Source organism: Astatotilapia calliptera, chromosome 11 (genome assembly GCF_900246225.1).
Source record: "Astatotilapia calliptera chromosome 11, fAstCal1.2, whole genome shotgun sequence".
NCBI classification, from domain to species: Eukaryota; Metazoa; Chordata; class Actinopteri; order Cichliformes; family Cichlidae; genus Astatotilapia; species Astatotilapia calliptera.
This window is the reverse complement of record NC_039312.1, coordinates 32600726-32622493: the sequence shown is the minus strand read 5'-3', so window position 1 is coordinate 32622493 and position 21768 is coordinate 32600726. Positions and strand designations below refer to the sequence as shown.

General features: G+C 38.7%; 2 protein-coding genes across 3 annotated transcripts; both read right to left on the bottom strand.

Annotated features, from left to right (window-relative positions):
- Nucleotides 1-1491: 1491 nt before the first annotated feature.
- On the bottom strand, nt 1492-15222 carry notchl (notch receptor, like). The gene is made up of 12 exons (XM_026185320.1): nt 15116-15222; nt 14664-15038; nt 13426-13570; nt 12401-12733; nt 10860-11071; nt 10291-10615; nt 8769-8944; nt 7677-7738; nt 7299-7422; nt 5453-5550; nt 4935-5266; nt 1492-2446 (listed from the first exon to the last, which is right to left on the bottom strand). Exons 2-12 carry the CDS (start codon nt 14713-14715, stop codon nt 1936-1938), a joined length of 2370 nt encoding a protein of 789 aa, XP_026041105.1. The 5' UTR covers nt 14716-15038; nt 15116-15222; the 3' UTR covers nt 1492-1935.
- A 68-nt stretch (nt 15223-15290) lies between these two features.
- On the bottom strand, nt 15291-20170 carry LOC113032408 (uncharacterized). 2 transcript variants are annotated; one of them, XM_026185321.1, is made up of 5 exons: nt 19972-20170; nt 19532-19639; nt 18405-18554; nt 16661-17263; nt 15291-16522 (listed from the first exon to the last, which is right to left on the bottom strand). In XM_026185321.1, exons 1-5 carry the CDS (start codon nt 20015-20017, stop codon nt 15603-15605), a joined length of 1827 nt encoding a protein of 608 aa, XP_026041106.1. In that variant the 5' UTR covers nt 20018-20170; the 3' UTR covers nt 15291-15602. The 2 variants fall into 2 exon arrangements, with proteins under 2 accessions (XP_026041106.1, XP_026041107.1); XM_026185322.1 differs by having other exon boundaries at nt 19823-20033.
- Nucleotides 20171-21768: the final 1598 nt, after the last annotated feature.

The following is a 21768-nucleotide window of genomic DNA, read 5'->3' as shown; positions in this document are numbered from 1 at the left end:
TCATTTACACCTCTGCAGCTGACAAATGCGCCTGGGAACCCAAATGCAGACGTGTAAATGACGTGCACACCTTGTGCTAGTTTTCGGGATGTATCAATTTTAACACTTAGCTGTCAGCGCAACTCTAATTCAGTCTTCCCACAAATACGCTCCTTCATCTGAAGAAAGACATTTATAAAAAAAGAATAAAAAAAGAAGAAGAAGAGGAAAACAAACGGAGAGAAAAATATTTTTTGTTCTGATTTAATTCAATTAGTAGAAAAAAGTCAAGAATGAAAATGACGATTTTTGTCTTTTTGTCAGTAGAAATCAAAACAGTTCCAATTGTAGCCAGAATTTCGAGTATAACAACAATAATTAATAAATAAATGAAATCTGTGCTGAGAACCATTCATCTGATAATTATTTAACTTAAAAATAATGAGACCAGAATATCTGCAGGACGTTTCCTCGGAGCAGTAGCTGCTGGCCTTGGACGTCACCAGAAAGAGGCCAGTGTTTTACGCATCACTGCCTGTGCAAAAGTGAAAACCTCGCACATCTCATCACATGGACTGAACCACCACTCACAACCACTAGCACTTTATATAGCCTCTGTAGAAACTATCTACACCCTCACTTATCTTAACTGCACTACTGTATAGCTCTGTGTAAATAATCATTCTGTACATTCGATAATCTTTAATCCTACAACTGTTTACAACTTGCATAGTTCCCATTTCTGTATAGCTGTATATCCCAGATTCTGTAAAGTTATTTATTTCATATTCTGTATAGTTTTTCATATTTATATCCTGTTCATATCCTGTACATAGCTTGTACTCACTACAGCCTGTACATACTTATAGTTATAGAATATTCACAACATACTTCATACCGTGTACATTATAACATACCATAATAGACCCATTTCTGTAATATACTCACATATCTATATTATTGCTAATATATATTGTAATATATCTATATCACTAAAGCACTTCTGGATGGATGCAAACTGCATTTCGTTGCCCTGTACCTGTGCATGTGCAATGACAATAAAGTTGAATTCTATTCTATTCTATTCTATTCTATAACTCATTTCTGCAGTCCCAAAAGCAGAATCTGACTGTTATTAAAAACGTCATCAAAGGCGATTCAGTTTTTATGGTATTTTACAATTATAGTGATTCTGGGAGCCGGTGGGGGGTGGGACGATTGAAGCAAACATTTTAAGCAGTTTTAATCTATTTTTTTATTGTTCACTCTATGCACGCAGTTTCATTTAATTAAAGTTATTTTTGATTTCAGTTTTTAAGTCCCCGGGTAAGTACCAAGAGTTGTTTGAGTGCTGCTGCACAGTTGCAGGACTTGCTTCTACAAAGACTTTGGTTTTATCATTAATGCTTGATGATCGTGAGTTGAAAAAAGATGATAGATAAAGGACTTATGATAACTTAAGAATGCGCAGACTGTGGATGTAAATTAACGAGAAAAAAAATCCACAACATGTCAACAAAAAGTCACTTTATTGCATGCATCCCTGACATCTCTGTGCAGCTATGCATGTGTTATTCATTTATTTTTCCTTGAATATTTCTTCAATGAATACCAGCTGTTGCATATTTGAGTAGAATTCATCTTAGACATTCAGTTTTATTATTTACAAAATCTGAACATGCCATATAAGAGAACATTTACAACAGTATCCCTCAATCTTAACAAAACAAGAAAACAATTATTTACATGAGGCTGATTTAAAAAGAAATAATTAAAAAAGAGGTAATAAGGGAAGGAATATCTCTCTATGCTGTTGTGTATTAGTCTGACACCAATCCACTTAAGAAGCAATGGGCAAAGAAACACTGGATACAAACAATTAAAGTCCAGCTTAGGGCTTTGCACCGAATGACAAACTAAAACTGGGTGTCTCTAAAGGAAGCTGAATTTCCTTTCCTACAGGGCTGTTTGTGTGGAGTCACTCATGTTGTTTAACCTCTCACTTCTGGACTTCTGCTCCGAGTTTGTTGAACTCAGTGCTGCTTGCTCTACTCTAATAACACTGTCTCCGTTTGCAGCCGGCTGGTGTTCTGGTGGGGTAGCAGTATCGGTGGGAGGGGAAACAACTACTCTCTCTACGGGCTCATTGGGTGCTCTGTCTGACACTATAAGGTAATTGGGTTCTGGATGGTGGGCGCTAGAGCGGCGCTGCAGTGCATGCTGGGTGCAGGAAAAGGAACGCTGCCGAGGGGCAGGCTGGGGGGACAGGAAGTGAGGCGTGGCGGCTCTGGGGACTTCCTGATGCCTGTCACGGTCCTCGTCTTCTGATGTTACCTCTTGTAAGGTGCTGATTGGCCGAGGGGAGCGGCCCATGACCCGTGGAGGAACGAGAGCTGTTGCTGACTGGTTGAGCTGGGGTCGCCAGTTCTGAGGAGGAGGGTACTGCACTCGGCCCATGGACCAATCACTGGCAAGACAAGAAGGTCATCATAACATTAGACAGCATAAAAACAAACAAACAAAAAAACCTAAAGAGGTCTTTGGGAATGAACCCTTAAAACTGGAAATAACTGGTATTTTTGCAGTTCTGGGTATGGACATCAAAGACTTCACGTTTTTGGTGTAAAAGCCTGAAATAAGGTCTTGGTTAACACAAACTTATGTCCAAATGAATGTCTACATCTTCATTTTTTCTTCTGCAAATTCATAAATAACATAAAATAATGTCCCACTGATTAAATTTGAAACTTTTACATAAATAAAATATTAATTTAAATATTAATGTGCCAGTTTTGGCGACTGAAACAGCAATATATTATCTCTATTTTACTCAGTGCTAATTTCTGGGTGTCTCTGTTGGTTCAAAGAACTTATACATACACATGCAGCCACGGATGCACCTGGCTAAACCAAGCTAGCAGGTGTTAGCTGATAACTTAGCATTTCACCCATGTTGTCATTTCTTACCCCAAGAAAACAAAGATGGCAACAGCCAAAACATTCACACTGACGCACAGTGGCCATATTTTATGTACAGTCTATGTTAACAATATCTTGGATGAAAAATCAGCTAAATAACTTTAATTTTGTGACTTCAGCGTATCATCGAATGAATCTCCAAAGAAGTTCAACTATAACTACAGGAGATATTCACATTTGTTTTTATTTTCTTTGTTTTTTATGTGTTAAAATCATTATCTATTTTATTTTATGACATATTATCTCACATTACCAGGCCCTTACTATGCACATGTTGGAATATTTGCTAAAAGGTAGGTTTTATTCCCACTGCTGTCAAGTGCTTGCTCAAATGGGGTCGTTTGATTGTTGGTGTTTTGTATTATTATAGGGTCTCTACTAGAGATGGACCGATCCGATATTACGTATCGGTATTACTGGATCGGATATCGGAGAGAAATAAAAAATGCAATCTGATCCATTAAATATCAGGAAAACACCTCACAAAACTTGCGACATGGCATAACTCAGCTCATAACCTTAGCACGTCGGAGCAGTATGCTTCACATGATAGAGCGGCTGTGGCGTGCGAGAACTCTCGGCGGTCTGGTTGAGCATTTGAAGCCTCGCTACCAAACCAGCATTTCATCTCCGAGAAAGTTATCCCAGAGAGAAGTAAAGCAAGTGTGTAAGTTTCATCTCTGAATGTTTGTAAAGCATTCCCACGTTAAGCTTAACAACCGATATATGGAGTGACTGCTTCTCTCCCTCCCTCTCCTGCTGCTACTTCAATCATGAAACTGATCAATGATCAGCTGATCGGCTTTTCTGTCGCGAGTCCGTCTCTCTTGTTAGTTTATCGCCCACTTTGCGCCAGAAAGAGGAAACCAGCGGCTGAACAACAGCAGCAGCTTGATAAGCTGTTGTTAGAATTTATTTAATATTACTTTCTACACCAGGATCCTTTTCTACGTAGCTGACGGCTGGTAACTGTGCAGGGGCGGATCTAGCAAAGTTATGCAGGGGGGCAGGTAGGGCATTAACAGAGAAAAGGGGGCACAAAGACATACTTTTCTTTCTTATTCTCAGTTAAAATGTCTCGCTTTTAATAAATAATTATCTGAATCTTACACTCAAAGTTTTAATCTGATGTAAAATGTATAGATGTCCATTACTGTATATAGTAACTGTTAAGTCTAATATACCTAGTAATATCTAGTAAGCTATAGTACTTTTTCCTTTGGGAAGGTACCATCTGTGCATTCTGCAGTTCTGTTGAAGAAAGATGTTGAATCTATTTAATTATTGTGGAAAAATAAAAATTTATTGTGAATTTTCTTTACACGTGCATTAAATTAAAGTTGATTGCGTCGATTAAGCATCACGAGGCAGAGGGGGGTGGTTCCCTATTTTTTTCAGCTGGTAGTTGACAACCCTATTAGTTAGGCTGCTTAATATTTCCGCTAAGTACTCTTTAAAACACCAGAATAGGGAGGATGGTGCAGGTTTACGTTTATTACGTTGATCAGTATTGCTGAACTATGAAATATCTTGGGTGCAGTGTATTTTTTGCATACAAGTATAACAGAATAGCTTTAGTGTTTTGTTTTTTAACTTGAGTATGAACTTATACAAAATGCAGCGAGATATTAAAAAAAAAGTTTTATTGATTAAAAAATACACTATATCGGATTCATATCGGTATCGGCAGATATCCAAATTTATGATATCGGTATCGGACATAAAAGAGTGGTATCGTGCCATCTCTAGTCTCTACCTTGCAGTATAAAGCGCCCTGAGGCGACTGCTGTTATGGTTTGGTGTATATGAATAAAACTGACTTGAATACGTTACCCTGTTGCCATAACACAAAAATTTCCCCTTTAGAGCCTATGGAGTATCGATCCATCCATCTACCTAGCTAAACCTGTTGATTTAGCTATAAGGCTGGTAAAAAATTCTATACTTTGATCGGCCTTATAATTCCAAAATCTTACTTTTGTACTGGTGGGGTCATATCCCGATGCCCTATGATACCAGAGAAGGAGGCACTTCTTCCAGGCAGGCCTTGTGAGCCCACCCACGGTGAGTACATCAGAGTGCGCTCCTCCCACATCATGTCGCTTCCCGTGTCCACAGGGATGGGTCCTCTCTGGATCTCATGAGCCAACAGGAGTTCCAGCACTTGGTGACGCATTCCCTCTCTGGCCACGTCAATTGGCCGGCGTCCCCTCCGGTCGTGCAGCTCAAGATTGGCACCATGAAGAAGAAGAAGTCTGGCAGTGTCATAGCAGCCATGGAGGGCAGAGAGGAAGAGTGCTGTTTCTCCCTAGCAAAGAAATAATCAGGAATACCACACATTACTTATATTTATGAACACTTAATGCTTCAGAAATTCAAACATAAATGTTACTTCTGTTTGCAATTCAAAACTATAAACAACAGAAGTGATGCTAAATAAATGTCAGGATTAAAAGTCTTCACTTAACACTAGAGAAAATCCATCAGAGCTTACCTTATTGTCTTGTAGGTCCACAGCAGCACCGTAGCGAATGAGGGTCCTTGCTAGTGAGAGGTGGTTTACTGAGCATGCCCAGTGCAGGGCTGATCTCCCTGAGAGAGACAGTGTGAGTGGAGGGGGAGGTTGACAGGGGAAGAAGGGAGGGAGTAAGTCAGCCAGTGAACAACTATTACACAACGAGCCCAGAGGATGAGGAGAGGGAGGATGAAGGCAGGGGATGACCTGCCTCAGCCAAACTGGAAAAGAGATGACGGGATATAAAGGTGGAAGAATAAGAGCTGCAGAAGGAGATAGATAGAGACACAGAGGCCCAAAGGAAAGTAAAAGTAAAAAAAAAGGAAGCATGAACACCAAAGCTAATATGTCCATCGACTTGAGTTTAAGTACTAGAGCACATTAACTTTGTTCTGAGTCAGAGGAGGGCAGCAGGGGAGCTGGAGAAGGAGAGAGAGGAAGTGATGGAGGTCACAGACAGCAGAGGACAGGACAGGAGGGACACAAAAAGAGGACGTGAGAGAGATGGGGTAAGTTACAAGTTACTCAACCCCTCCGTGTGCAGGTGTCAGAAAAAAAATGACTTACTCATGAGCTGTACATGTTTGGGTTCAGGAGGCAGACATCCTCTCTCTTAGTTATTCTGCTACAGGCTCAGACTGCTCATACTCCACATTCCTCTCTTTCAGCCACTGTGCATTGATACACCACTACTGCATGTCTTGTGTATCTCTCTGTACCTTTCTTCCATCTATCTCTGGGTCAGAGATTTTGTTCTGTAACTGCTGGCTCACAACTGGGCAGGTGTTTACGATTTGCATTGTGTTTTATTTGTGTGCTGTTGCACCCCAGCTATGTCAGGGGAGATTGGCCCTGCTTCTGTCATTGGTTTAATCCTGTTAAAAGGTAGTTTTAGGTACTAGGTTTATTTTTGTAACAGATATCAGAACTTTTACTTTGCCAAGTGCCTAAAGATAACATGTGTTTGACTATATCTCTGCCAGAGGTCTCTTCCTGTTAAACAGAAGTTCTGACTGTCTGATCATTGAAGGTCTCTCTCTGTTTTGAACTGGTGCTATATAGACTAAATTTAAACTTCAATCCACTCTCGTCTAAACAGATATTGCATTTAGACGCGTTCTTTTTTTTTTCATCACCCTGTACTGCACACTGTGAGGTGTGGGGCCACTGCGTGGGTGCATAGACAACCAGGTAAAAACTGTGAAGTAAAACTAATGTGAAGAATTGTTTGTGTTGTTTACTGAACAAACAAAAGTTTGCTGATGCCACTGTGCCGACGATGTGCACGTTTATTTAAGTAAAAATTAATATGGGTTGTGGGGAATGAACTTTGGCCTCTAAAGTGAGGCATGGCAGAAATTTAAGAACCACTGCTCTAAACAATGTAAGTTGGTGGTCCAACTCTGAAGAGTTGTTTGAAATATACAAACTTTGGTGATCCCATGACGTGAACCAACAGACAGTCAACAGTTCTGGTTTGGAGAGACATCACAAAAGGTATCGGCTGTAACGCCATTAAATTTCAAAGAGAGACCTTTTGAGGAACCGTTGTCTACCGGGTACCTTTTAATCTTTCCATTGTTTTTGTTTCTAAACATATAGTTAAAGAATTTTAGAATCATTAGCTTTAATATTTGTCATTTTGACCATGTTGTGTGTGTGTGTGTGTGTGCTGGAATGGCTTGGATTTTGTTCATTGTTACAACTTTTTCTTAAACCAAATGATTAAAGGAATAAACGTTTAGATTGAAATTCTATTTTAGGTTTATTAGGTTTGGTGTTGAGCCATGTTTTCGTGATAGTAACTGGGACCAGGAAGCATTACCAGTATGATCTGTATTGTTGACTGGCACTCCTGCTCGCAGAAGCTCCAAGACCACTCTGTCCAGCCCACTACGCACTGCTCGGATCAGAACCACAGACCCATCTGGGCCACACCACTCTGCAGACTGCCAACACAACCAAACCACAATGACGAGACACATAATCAATCTGTCATAATGCCTTTTTTAAATGTATTTTAAATAAAAGTTTAAACCTTCTTTTCTAAAATCTTGTTCTAAAGTCAAAACATAAAGAAATCTTCTTAAGTAAAACATGAAACTAAATACACCATCAGAATCTCTCTACAGTCACAGGGCAAAAACTGTTTAAATTCCTGGCATATAATGGCTTCTCGAAACATTGACATAATGAAACTGACCTGCTGAGGAGGACTGAGCAGAGGAGGAGGCATGGCATTCCTCTCCCAACCTCTAGGTGGAGCTGAGGGAAAGCAAGCAACGTTTCAGGGTTAAGGACATTATAAAAACAGGAAATGTATAGTTGTCACGAACATTTTATGTCCCACAATGCAATTTCGTGCTGCAAAGTGTGTTTGTATGAATCCTGCTTTACTATAAACTTTATTACTTTACTTTACTTTATTAATCACTTTATTCACTTTACAACAATAGTCTGTGAGTTTAGCTGTGAGATACTGAAGATACTAAATAGAGTGATTCTGGGTCTGACAGTGAATACAGTTTGAATTTCAGCTTTGTATGTGTGACATCTGTGGTGAAATGTTCAGCCTATAGGTGCAACAAATTATTAATTTTAATAATCATCTGGATAAAAATAGCTTAAAGCTCCCAAGTTTACTTTAATATTTTACTTTGAGAAACTACCAAAGCAATCAAATGCAAAAATATCAAATGAAAAATATTTTGGAGAAACTGGAAACACAGATTTGCTCTTTGAATCATAACAGTGATCTTTTCTGCTGCTGAGGTCCATCAGAAACCAGCATTTTGTGACTACAGTTGAATAAATTCAAATTCAAATTTTATTTGTCACGTACACAGTCATACACAGTACGATATGCAGTGAAATGCTTAGACAACTGCTCGTGACCTAAAAAAAAAAAGGCTATGAATAAGATAGGAAATAAATATGAAAAATTAAAAAGGGTAAATTTAACTAGGAAAGAATAAAATATAAATTAAGGTTAAAAATGAAATAACTGTACAACACAATTTAGAATGAAGGGTAAATTTAACTGGGAAAGAATAAGATAAAATATATAAATTAAAGTTGAAAATAAAATAACTGTACAACAAAATACACAATACACAGTATAGAACTATATAAGAATGTATTGTGTATTGTGTATTTTGTTGTACAGTTGTACAGAATAATGACAGATTTGATTACAATATCTGCCATATTCTTTACAGCAATAGAATTTATGGTATATAGAGATTACTAAGCCAGATAGTCAAGCAACTGAGACAAAATACTGATGTTTCCTTACACTGTATAGCTCTGCGGGGCTGAGCGGCTCCAGCACGGTAGTGTTTCTGCTCCTGGGTCCTGTGGTCACAGATGGAGGCATCGTCCTGACGTCTGGAGCATCTCACACTGAGGTCCTCCATTGAACTCTGAGTAAAGTCTGTGTCACTTCCTATATCCTGGTCCCTCTTAAGAGGCCTGAAAACCAAAGCACAGTTTTGATACGGCACACTGAAAACTGCAGTAGTTTTCATGTGGGCACATTGTGTTTTCATGTCCTTTGCTTTACTTTCTTATTTTTCAGCACAGTTAAGAACAATAATATATTATGCAAATATCGGCTGATATGAAACAAAGGTATTCATGCAGAAATGAAGAGGATATCACTGGGATGTCTCAGGTCCAGAAATATCAAATGTTCCTGTTTTCACCATAAGCCCAGTACTATATCTTAACTATGGGTACAGTTATTGATTATATGCTGTTTCACCTAAGCTTTTGATTATATTTTGAGGTTAATCAAGACTTAAGTAGAAAATATATAAGTTAAAACATATTTAAAAATGCCCTCTATGATTTTCTACATCAAATACAATGTTTAACTTGACTAAAAACCAGAAATCCTCAAACTAGCTAATATAGAATGATAATATTTGAATATATATGTATCTAAAGCCCACTGTTACGCAGATGATACATGTTCACAGCTGAATTATGATTAGTCATAGATGGGAATCATTTAAGCGTTGATGTTCACCACTATTATGTAATGAAGGTAAAATCACTGCAGTCATGGACAAAACTTGTTTTCTGCAAGGAACAAAGTTCTTTGTAAAACTTTGTCATTTGTGCATGCATAAATGCATAAATGACTGGTGTGTCTGCGTGTGTGCGTGTGTGCTTATGATGTTTTTTAACTTTATGTATGTTTTACTGTTTATCAAATATTTCCGTATCTCACCTAACAAAATATTTCCTTTTTTTGCCTGCTATTTTGAATCAAAACTTGGTAAGCATCTAAATCGGCTTTTTATCTGTTGTACAGGGGAAAAAAATTGTTAATTCACAAAGGGGAAAATGAAAATATCATAAATAATAAAATAAAAAAGCAGTTGTCTAATTCTATGAATTCCTTTCTATATTTAGAAAAAACATCTTAAACACTTGTTATTTACATATCAGACACACAGACAATTTTTTAAATGAAATCTTGTAAACAGTTACCGAAACTTAACTGGCAGCTCTTTTCAAAACTCCTGACTCCTCTTTTATTAAAAATTCTGCTTGCTGCAATCCTACAGCAATTCCTGTAAGAACAACATGGTCTAGTTTTACTCTTCACCAACCACTGGTCACCTACCTTTAAGAAACTGGGAATTGTGTTTCAGGGCAGGATTAGATGAGAAAATGTACCAGGGTGAAAGTGAAGTGACATTCAGCCTTTGTAATAATTATACAGGATGAGCTCTCTCTTGTTACTGAATGCAATGACATCATTCCGGAGATTGGCAGACAAAACATCCTCTCAAATGAGCTCCACTCACCGCATTCGCATGGCATCCTCCCCTAGCGGTTCCCTCCTTCTCTTTTTTTCTGCTTCCTTGGCCTTTTTCTTTTTCTTCAAGCTGACCTTATCTTTCTCTCTGCTGGTTCTGACCCGTTGTTCTTGGTGTGTAGCATGCTGTATCCAGGCCTTGGCTTTGCTGTCACTGTCGGTGACTTTAGACCGGTGCTGCACCCTGTCAGTACTGTTCCTCTTTGCCCGCTGCTGCCTCACCCTCCTCACTACCAGGATTACCACGAGGGGCAGCAGCAGCAGAAGCCCAATAGCTATGGCAACTACGGCCCAAAGCCATGCGGGAGTCGGCTCTTTAAATGAAAAAATTCAAACAATAAAAGAAGACACAAAGACAAAAAAAAACACTTGAAAAAGATTCATTTTTATCTTTTTGCTTGTATCTATTTATATCTGAAATATGAAACACATCAACAAATCTGAAAATCTGCACAAAATGTACACACTGGAAACACAAAGGTGTTTTATAGTGTTTTGTTTGGATGAAATTCAAAGCTGGAAATGTGCGTGTGTGGGAGACAGGACATGTGAGCCTACCTTCAACTTCCTTTTCCTCCTCTCTGCTTCCTATTTCCTCTCGGACACCTCTAATGCTGATGACGGCATCCAGCTCTGAGAGGTTGGGGAAAGAGGTAGGTTTTAGTTCCTTTACAGCACGCAGGAAATTTGCGGCCTCAGTTGCATAAGGGAAACAGGTAGAGGGTGAACGGGAGCATGGCCTGTTGTCCACTTGGAGGAAAAGGAGGGAGCTAGGAAAAAGAGAGTAAGAAATGATTGGAAAAAACATGTATGTCATCTTTGAGCATTGTTTTATATGTATTTTTGCATGGGTAAAATTACCTTTGCAAAAAGTTATACTCTTTCAACAAAATAAATTAAAGAAAGAAAACAAAACACAAAGATAATTTCAAAACAAATAAAGCTACAAAGCTCAATTATGACTGGCTTATTGTAATTAATGGAGTTCCCCAAGGTTTTATGTGTGGCCCACTTTTTTTGGTCTTAATTGTGTTAATGCACAATGATCCAAAACTTTTATGGAGAATATGGAATTTCACATTTCTGTGAATCTTCTTTCCCAGTTACTTTATTTGCTTTAAATATGTTCAAGTCTTAACTATATAGATTAAGGACCAGATTTACTAACACACTATGCCCCAAAACTGGGCATTTACAAAGAGAGTGTAGTGACATGATTGCATCTAAGAAGTGGGAACACAGACTTACTCTGTTGTATATATATATTTAGGAGTTAACATTTAGGGAGGAGAATATTTAAACCAAGCATGTGAACGGATTTACTAACTACTCCAACATTTAAAGCAGAAAACAAGCATGTCTTATTTTTTGCACTTGATACTGAAATGAATTGACTGTGCCTGTGTTTAGAAAACAGTATAACTGTAAATCACCTAAAAGACTAACCACAGCTACAGTATTTGGGGAATGGGATATGCTATTTTCCCCTATTTAGCTAAGAGCTAACACTTTATTTTTTGAATGCAAACAAATTTAAAGTTACAGATTTTTCTACATCTCTGACACATAGCCTAATCTCTAACTGAAATCAAATGGATAATTCATTAATTCTACTCTAACTCTAAGCTCATTTGTATATTTTTGTATTTTTACACAGATATTCCTAAATAATTGTACTTTTGCTGTGTAATCTTATTTTACACAAATAAGGATATGTGAAATCACAAGAGGAAAAATAGCCTCAATTTCTTCAGCTTCAGGCTCTTGGATGGTCTACAGGACAAATGTAAACAGAGTGATATCTATGGCAAAGGTAAGAGTGAGAAAAATATAATATTTATCTTTCTTTTATAATACAGTTATCGATACTCTGGTGCCAAATATCAACATTTTAATTAGAACAGGACTTGACAGGGCCACTTACTCCTTGTGGTGGTGCAGATTTGCATATTTTTAGAGTTATTATTGTGTTGCTTTGTCTTACATTTTTTATGTTGCCAGGCCAAAATGTCTCTTGTTACATAAAGGTTAAACAAAGAACATGCACTGTTTTTGAAACTCCCAATCACAATGTCAGAAACATTTGTCTCAGTACCCACCCATCTGAGTCTGCTGGTGACGCCTGCGCCAGCATGTTAGCAAGCTCCTGAGCATTAAAGTCGAACAAATTCCTGGTGGTGGCGAGGGGCACGGAGTCTCTCAGCTTGAGCGGTGACAGGAGGAGGACGCTGAGTGCCCAGAGCACGGAGCTGTTGAACGAGGCGCCACGTTGATGTGGGAATCGAGTGTGTAGGATCAGGGTGCCTTTAGCCCACACGGGGCTCTGGTGTTTGAAGCATTCGCTGCTGTCCCATCCACAGGCCGCGCTATCACATCCCTGATCACAGAGGGAGTTGGCAAAATGATCACGGCAGTAGTGAATGTGGCCCGGGCTGAGAGTCATGATGAGAGTGGAGAAAAACAAAACAAAAAAAGAATAGGTGATCTAAGAAATAATCTCAACTCAAGGTATACTGAACAGTAACAGATAACAGACTACTTGTACTAAGGTTACTTAATGTTTTCATTTATTCTACTTTTATAGACACCTTTGTGCTGCCTGGATCTTTTTAGTAATTTAGTTTGTATTAGTGTTTTTTTATAGTTTCATTTTTTTTTAAAGACTGAACACTAAACTTCCATAAATGATTATAAAAGTAATAATCAACAGGTTTTACTCTTAGATTACATTGATTGTTTGTATTTCTTGGCCCAGTTTCTTTTCCATAAGGTTTTCTTTAACATAAAAATAAAAGGTAACCACAATAAAATGAGGAAAAGATGAAGAAGAACAGGTGATATTACCTCAGTTTAAAAAGCAGAGCCACAAACTACATCTTAGTTGATCAAATATTTATAAGAAGCATTAGAATACAGTGCATAAATAAGCTGTTATGACTGTTTAGTGCGTCACTATCTTATTACCTTTTTGTTTCATGATATATGGTTAATCTATCTGTTCCTACACCCAAACATTTTGAAAAAAATTATATTTATATATATGTCAAAGTCTAAGTTAAAAAATATTTGTAAGGGCTCTGAAAGTCAGAGGGCTGTAATGAAAAGAAGAACAAAAGTATTTTACTTGCAGGGAACCCTGTCCTTCAGGCAGTCAAAGCCGTCTCTGAGACACTCAGGGTCCGTACACTCTCTGTTACACGTCCCATCTGCGAACTTTTCCTTACATTTTCGGTTCACTGGGCAGTGGCCCCATGGATCACCAGATGCAGCTGTGGAGACAGATGCATATTAGACTTTAGAAAAAAACAAACAAACAACAACAACAAAAAACTGCACTACACCACACAGCGTGATTATAGTATTCCTCACTAAATTAAAGAGTATTTGCAGATGTAGTATTTGTAGATCTACTTTTTAATTAATATTTTGTCCTCAAATGAAGCACACATGGGTATTTTAAACGGCAGGTGACTTTTATCAGCAGTGAGATATGTCACAGGTAAATAAACTTCCACAGCTCTCCAGTTTACTATTTTCTGGTACAGCAAAATAGATCCGAGGTCCTAAATTTCAGCTTATCTAACCAGACATTATGCACAGCTGCAGAAAATAAAATGACTGTACAAGCAGTTTTCTCTGTTTTTATCTCCAGACCAGCTCACACACAAATTCAATCCACTCATTGTTTCAGACCCATTAGCAGCTTTTCATAACAATGCAGGTCAAGCCATAAAAGGTGGCTCCTGATTCGTACTGTTAAAGGGAACAGGAAATGAGCCTGACACAAACAGGAAGTTTCCAGGAGAAACGAATAGAAACAGGAAATGGAGTGGGTCGGGAACTTGATAAAGGTCGAAGGTTGTTACTCTGGCAATGAAGAATGTGATGGAGTTGGACAATGGGTTTGGCAGGTGTGTGCGGGACCATAAAGTCATGGTAGAAAAAAAAAGGATAGACAATAGAGCTGTAATTAGACATGTTCACTCGCCAGCAAAGGGAGTCTTTTGGATACGAGTAATTTTACAAAACTGAGCCAGGAAAGATTTAAAAAATATGTATATATACTGCTGACATAAAAAAAATAAAAACACTTTTCATTTTGTCTTTAACAAAACTATGAACTACATTTTGACGCAAGTGTGTTTGTAAACCATGTAAACTTATAAATATTTTACACATTGAAAGAAATATAAATATGTTTGTAACTGAATGCATTTTAAACCCCTCTTCTTTCAGAATGAGCTTTCTGATCATGACATATAGCTACAGGGTTCAGTTTGGTCACTCACTGAGCAGGTGGTGTGTTTCATGTAGGTTCAATAGAAAAAGGAATTCTTTGAATGGGGAAGGGGGGTAACTCACCTTGACATGTCAAGCTCAGTGCCAGAAGAACAAACGTCCTCAGAGCTATCATCTTCAGGCCGTCCCGGTCACCAGGTGCTGCCCCTTCTTCTCAAAAAGCCGTCCTCCAGTCCAGCTGTGTGGTATTATTCCACTACAAACTGCTTCTGATGTGCCAACGCTCAGATGAGACTCTCTATTTCACGTACTGAAAAGACGCTGTAGCTCTTCCGTAGCTGCAGCCCGGCTGCTCAGAATGAATAGTTAACTGTGAGTGAAGTCACCAAATCCCCATCACTGCTGCCACCAACACCTTCCAACTCCACCACCCAGCCCACTTTGTTCACTCGCTCTTTTTTCAGAGGGCCCTGCGGATATCTGGACAACTTCCTGCCACTGTGTGGAGAAGAAAAGGAAGGGCGATAACCATGTGTGCATGTATTTGTGTGTATGCGTGTGTTTGTAATTCTTACTGTGACTCAGGGAGCTGCTGGGAGAGCCGTTACTTCATATTGTGTAAAAAGCAGCAGGGCGTGACGAGACAGATTGGTTTGGATTTGATGATTTCACACATACACACATCTGGGGAGTCCTAACAGCTTGACTGTGACTGCTCTGCCTTTGAAAGAATTCTGGAAATACTTCTGGTAGCTGTTAATATTTAATTCACAAGGGAAAATATCAACTTTGACACTTGAGTTGACTTTGACCTTTTACATCATACATATCGAAACGATAAAATAGCAGTTTTGTTGTGCTCTAACAAAATGATGCTCCAAATAACACGAACCACTCGGAGGCCTCAAAATGAACGTAGTGCTTAAATTGTTTCAGCTACATCGAGACAACTACACTGCTTCAAGAAGTGCAAATATAAAAGAAGGATCCACCATCAAGTCTCAAACAAACGGTGTATAATACAAAGTTGGTATTAACTTGGCAACAAACACCAACATTGGTCTACGGGTCACCGACTCTCTCAGGTTGTTGCCCTGGAGCTCCTCTTTCCAAGCAGTATTCCTCCCAAAGCTCATTAAACAAGTTTCCAGTTCCACCAAAAGAACAACACTGGTCCTTTTTGGAGTCACACAATCTTAAATTCATTTTTTTAAACACAGCACAGAAAACCTGGCGTGAAAGCGGCGCTGTCTTCTGATCCACGCAGTGGCTGTAGTAGTACCTGTAGACCTCGGACATGTTTGAGAAGACTGGCTCCAGACAGAGCTTAGAGGTGGACGTTCCACCACAGGAAGGTGACACTTTTGGTAAACTCTCTAGAAACTCCTTCAGGACTATATGCTCAGAAGCTTTACGGGATTTCCTCTGCATTCGCTTCTTACTGTTCTCCTCTGAATCGTCTAGCTGGGAGGCATTCTGGGCCCAGTTAAGCACTGACCACTCTCCAATCCCCAAAGTGGAGAGGAACATTTTTTTGCAAACTTGTTTTTTATCGCCATCTGCTATCAAATGATATCTCATTGAGACTGATCTTCTAGACTGAGTCCACGGTGCACGGGTTCTTTCCACCGGATCACAGTCCACAAGCCCAGCCACATAGACCTTCCTCTGAGTCCAGTTCATACACTGCCAGAAAGCAGTGAACAGCCCACTCCGCGTTTCGTCACTAAAGTCAGCACAAAAGCGGTTCGATGCCCTTTTGCAGGCACCGGATGTGCATCTTGGCCCCATTGACCTTTGAGCTTTAGTAATAGCGGCGCCATCTTTCTTTCTCTTGCTGGTGTACGGTTTTCCCTCCATCCTGAGTTGCTTCTGACGATTTTGTTTCCATGTTAGTGGTTTTGCAACTCTGGATTTCTTTCGGATTGCCCCCTCTTTTTCTGGTAGCCTGTTTTTGTCTTTGTCAGTTGCATTCATGTGTTCTGTAAAAACATGGGAACCTTATTAACATGCACGTATCATTATTGAGATATACCTCATTGCTTCTGCCAAAACTTGTGTAAATCAGGTCAACGAGTTTATAAAGTAACTGATAAACAGTCAAAGAAAAAAACACTCACCTTGAGTAACTACTGCAGTGTTGCTGTCTACAGGAGGGGCAGTCACAACTGGCTTTTTTTCTGACTTGCTCTTGTTTGATTCAGTCTTTTCTGTTGCCCAGTTGAGCACAGACCATTCTCCAATCCCAAGCGTGGACAGGAACATGTTCTTACATACTTGTGTCCGTTTGCCATCCACCATCAAATGATAACGAAGTGATACCGATCTCCTTGAAGGCAACTCCGCAGCCCGAGATCTTTCCACAGAGTCACGATCGACTTGTCCTGCTACATAGAGCTTTCTCTGAGCCCAGTTCATGTGCTGCCAAAATTCATTGAACACCTTCTTCCTTGTTTCTTCAGTAATTTCACTACATAGCCGATTTGTCGCTTTTTTGCATGCATCCGAGGTGCATCTTGGTCCTATGGCTCTTGGGTGTTTGGTTACAATCTCACCATCTTTCTTGCGTTTGCTTACATATGATTTTCCCTCCATCCTCAGCTGTTTCTGCCTGTTTTGCTTCCACTTTAATGGATCTGCAACTTTGGCTTTGGTTATTTTTCTGACAGCGCCTGCTTTATCCAAATTGGTGTTTCCATTTTGGGCAACTGTATTAAGATGTGCTGTACAAACAGATCAAAAAACAGAAAAACATTTTTGTTGTTATTTTTCATTGCTAGCACTGGAGGTTTGGGATTTTTCAGAAACAATGAAACAATGAAACAATCATTCAAGTTTAAACCCTCAAAATCTTTTCTCAGAAATATTGGGGATGTTTATTGGTCTTATTATTATTCTGATAGCACTCAAGCATTTCAGTTGAATGTTCATGGCAAAGAGACCAATTCTGAATACATTAAGAGAGGGAGATGGAGGGCAATGTACTCATCCCTAGTGAAAATTGGGTAAAAATGTGTCAACTGCAGTGGACCATAAAAGTCTCCAATACATGGCGAGAGTTTGGATGGAGACACTTAGTGAGATATTTTATTACACCAATTCAAAAAAGGCACCGAGGAGGTCGCGACTTATGTTGGAGGCTTTGTGGGACCTCTGGAGCTAAACATTATCATATCTTCTGGGGATGTAATGTAATTTTGGTCCTGTATGTGTAATCATATAAATTTTGTTTATGGATCTAAAATCCCCTGTTCATTTCAGTGTATATATTTGGGAGCTGTAAACACGCAAAACTGGAAGAAGTCTGATATGAGACTGTTGGCAATTCTATTGATTGCTAGCAAAAAAGCCATTACAAGGAAATGGTTAAAGGTTGAACCACCGTCACAGGAGGACTGCATCAATATAGTCAACGAAATCTACATTACGGAAAAACTATCATTCACTTTGAGGATTCACAGTGACAAGTTCTATGAGCAACGGTCAAAATGAACCAAATATGTTAAACCAATAAGATCTGACTTTTTGTAAGGTTCTGGAACTACGAGTGATACATGGATTTCGGGGATGTCTAGGCCCGGTGGCGCTGAAGCAGCTGACTTTTCTGTTGACCCAAATTAATTTAACTATATACGTAAAAGTATATATATTAAATAATAATGGATAAATGGATAATAATAATAATAACAAGAATAATTATAAAAATATTATTATAATAAATAATCCACCGGTGTTACTGAAAATTAAAAAAAATATATACATATATCAATTGAATGTTCACAAAATTAACTTTTTATAATACTTGCATGCACACTTATACATCCAAGTAAAGGTGGATGTACATTAACTCTTATCTGTACTTACTAGTGTCAGCACCCACAGGTGCTTGGTGATGTACAGGAAATTGGGAGATCATCTGCTGCTCAGATATTGTCATTGAGTGGGACCGTTTTTTACCCACTCCATCTTTGTCCATGTCAGATTTCCTGCTTGCATCACCGACATGCAGGTGGTCTATGTAGAGAAGCATACATTGTAACAAGCAGCAATGAGTTGACTGTCCAGAATTCTGTCAGCAGTAACTCTCCCCCTAGTCTCCACATGTAATTGTGCACACATCAACAGCCTGTTTTACATTGTTGTAGTCCACATTCATGTTCAGTAAATATGTCTGTTTGTATGAAGCTTTGTTTTGTTCTGTTTGCTTGTATCAATGGCTCTGTGGATTATTGAGTCATTTATAGGCTCAAACTCAGGAGGCAGGAATTGAACTCAAAATGAGCTTTAATGTTGATTTCCCAGGTGATAAACAGTCCAGAATCCACAAGACAAGTTACAGAAAATAGGAAATCTATACATCTACACAGTAAATACAAGGGCTACAAAGACAAGGAACAGGTAGCTGGAGGGATGAATCAATAAAGGTTAAAAACACAAGACTATACAGAAATAACCCTAAAAAAAGAATATTAACAAAAATGAGAAACAAAGAAGTGAAACCCCAGATACTCAGAAGCTACTAATCAACTGTAATCAAATAGACACTGACATTGACCCTTAAATGAATAAAAATAATCATTTAAAAGTGTAAAACATGCAAACACGTTTTTTTTTGTGCCTTACCTTGTATATTTGTGTGTTCTGTGACTGGTAAATAGTCACTCGTGCCCCACAGGAATATTTGAATATGAAATATTGATATCATGTTGGTAACACAAACTGTGTACTAAAGATAATTCTTCTCTTTGTATGGCTTTGGCATACTTGGCATACAAACCCTTTTCACTTCCCAGCACTCACATTTGAAATGTAACATCCTTGCTAAACAAAAATATACTACTAAACCTATACTTCTTATTTGAAGTGACCAGAGTGGCCTGGGATTATGTTACAATTTGTGAATTGTTTAAGTCTGCCTCTGCTTGTTAGGACAGGTGAATACCTGATATTTTTCACATTTCATTAAACATTGCATGAGCTCATATACCCACCTGGTGGGATGTGATGGTGCCCAAAAGTCTCAGGGACTGTGGGTCTGTGGACTGGGGTTTCGGGGGTGGGTTTGGGAAGAAGACCAATATCCTCCATTGCTGCAATAGCTAAAACATGAAAAAGAAAAGAATTATTATTGTATTTTACGATTGATTTTAAAATCGCATTTTCTCCAGCCATCTTTCTTTCCCCTCTTAGGTCATCACTAAAATCAGCCTGAAACCCCGTCAGCGCAGCTGTTTACTGTGCACAACAAACCCATGTGGCCAAATCCAGATGTTTTAGCTTACGTAGAAGTAGGCGTTGCTGGGCCTGAGAGTCACGGAAAAACTGCAGATCGAGAAGCTGCTCCTAACGCGGTATATCTGGCTAAGCTCTCACCCTTCATGCAGGCTGAAACCTTTAAAACGACACATTTCTGGCGTTCGTGTTTGCTTACACAGCGTTATACATTTGAAAACGTCTCGTAAACCCGTCGCTTCCATCCAGACCAGCTCACAAATGTCCCCGCTGCCAACTGTTTACTCCATCGCGGCTCTGGCAGCGAAACTCCGCAGCAGTCAAATCAGTTAACTCGACTTTTATTTGGCTAAATGTTCATAACTGTATGCTCTGAGGGGCTTCTCACAGGCAGCTGCCATGTCTGAGCATGCGCATCCAGGCTTTCCAGGGTACATATACAAGTGACTTTGGTGTGACAGTTTATAACAGAGATGGGAGCTCAGTTTCACAAATGTATGAATCACATATGTGTAAAGTTACGCCTTAATTTCAGCCAAAGGGAAACAAAAATGAATATTATTGTTGCAAATCCCATAAAGTCTTCTGACAGTATTCTGATGCAGGCCATCTATGCAAGGATTATTTATATCATTCAATTCTGCGGTTACAAAGAGATTAATTGCTTTAGTTTGCACTAGAAGAACAATGACAACAATGTGCCATGTCTAACAACATGTAAATATGCTTTTATATACTGAAAAAAAGACAGTGTAAGAGCATAATTCTCCATAATAATAGGTCTAATGGGTCAACATAAGGGTTCAAATTAGAATTATTCAGTGGCTGCTCTCAGTTCAATATTTACCATAGTAGCCTATTTTATTTACCAACTGTGGTTTGCACCATTGCCTCACAGCAAGAAAACCCTTTGTTCAAATCCATCACAAGGCTGGAGCTTTCCTGCAGGGACTTTACATGTTCACAACCCTAAACTGGATAAGCAGAAGAAAGTGAATGGATGGACTTTCCTTGATTTTTTTCATTTAGTAAAGCATTCTACTTTTGAACAGATTACTGTGGATTTAATTAACAGTTATGATTACTAGGTACTAAAAACGCTTCATTTTCTCCAAAGTTAACCTCAGTGAACTGCAGTATAAACATGCTGCATACATTTTAAAGAAATCATTATCCCAAAAGTGCTGCTGCAGTAGAAATTTCGAAAATATTTCCCGACATAGAAACTAGAATACAGTGAAAACACAAAAAGGGATATTGTATTGGCTGAATCCAGTTTGAATTAGTTTAGAATTCTACATTTTAAACTTAAAACTTTTAAACTAAAAGTTTTTTAATGCAATAAAGGACTATAAATCTGTCGTTTTTTAAGTGCTGAAGTGTAAGAAATTGACCAAAGATGTATTTTATTGCTTTTTATTTTTTTCAAAATAAACAGCAAAGCAAACACATGCTTTGTGGTTTACAGGGGTTTACAAAGAGGGTTCCTAAAATAGTAGGAACACTTTTAGCGTTGCTTTTTCCAGCCATCAAACCGGAAAGAAGGGAAAGGAAGGAAACTGTCAGGGAGTTCAAAGTTTCTGTTGGGGGTTTCAGTGTCCAAGATCAGGCAAGAGACAACATGTGACCGTCAGGCAGGCAAATCAGGCAACAAATAAGCAGCCGCAAGGCAGGATGAAAAGAGGAATACCTCAGAGGAGGTTCATGTAGCTATTATTGGATGGGTTTACACTCAATGTAAACCAGTAAAGATAATTAAACAATATATATCAAAACTACATCACAAAACAATATACATAGCTATTTAGTCTACTATTGCTTCTGGGACCAGAATGCATGAATGAATGAATGAATGAAGAAATATATGAAAGTATAAAGATATATATCCAAGCGATTTATGTAATTACTGTGATTCTAGCTGTTGTTCATTTAAAACGAGTAAAAAGCTCATGCAATTGTACCTCCTCGCCACATGGGGTCGCTGTTGGACTGATTT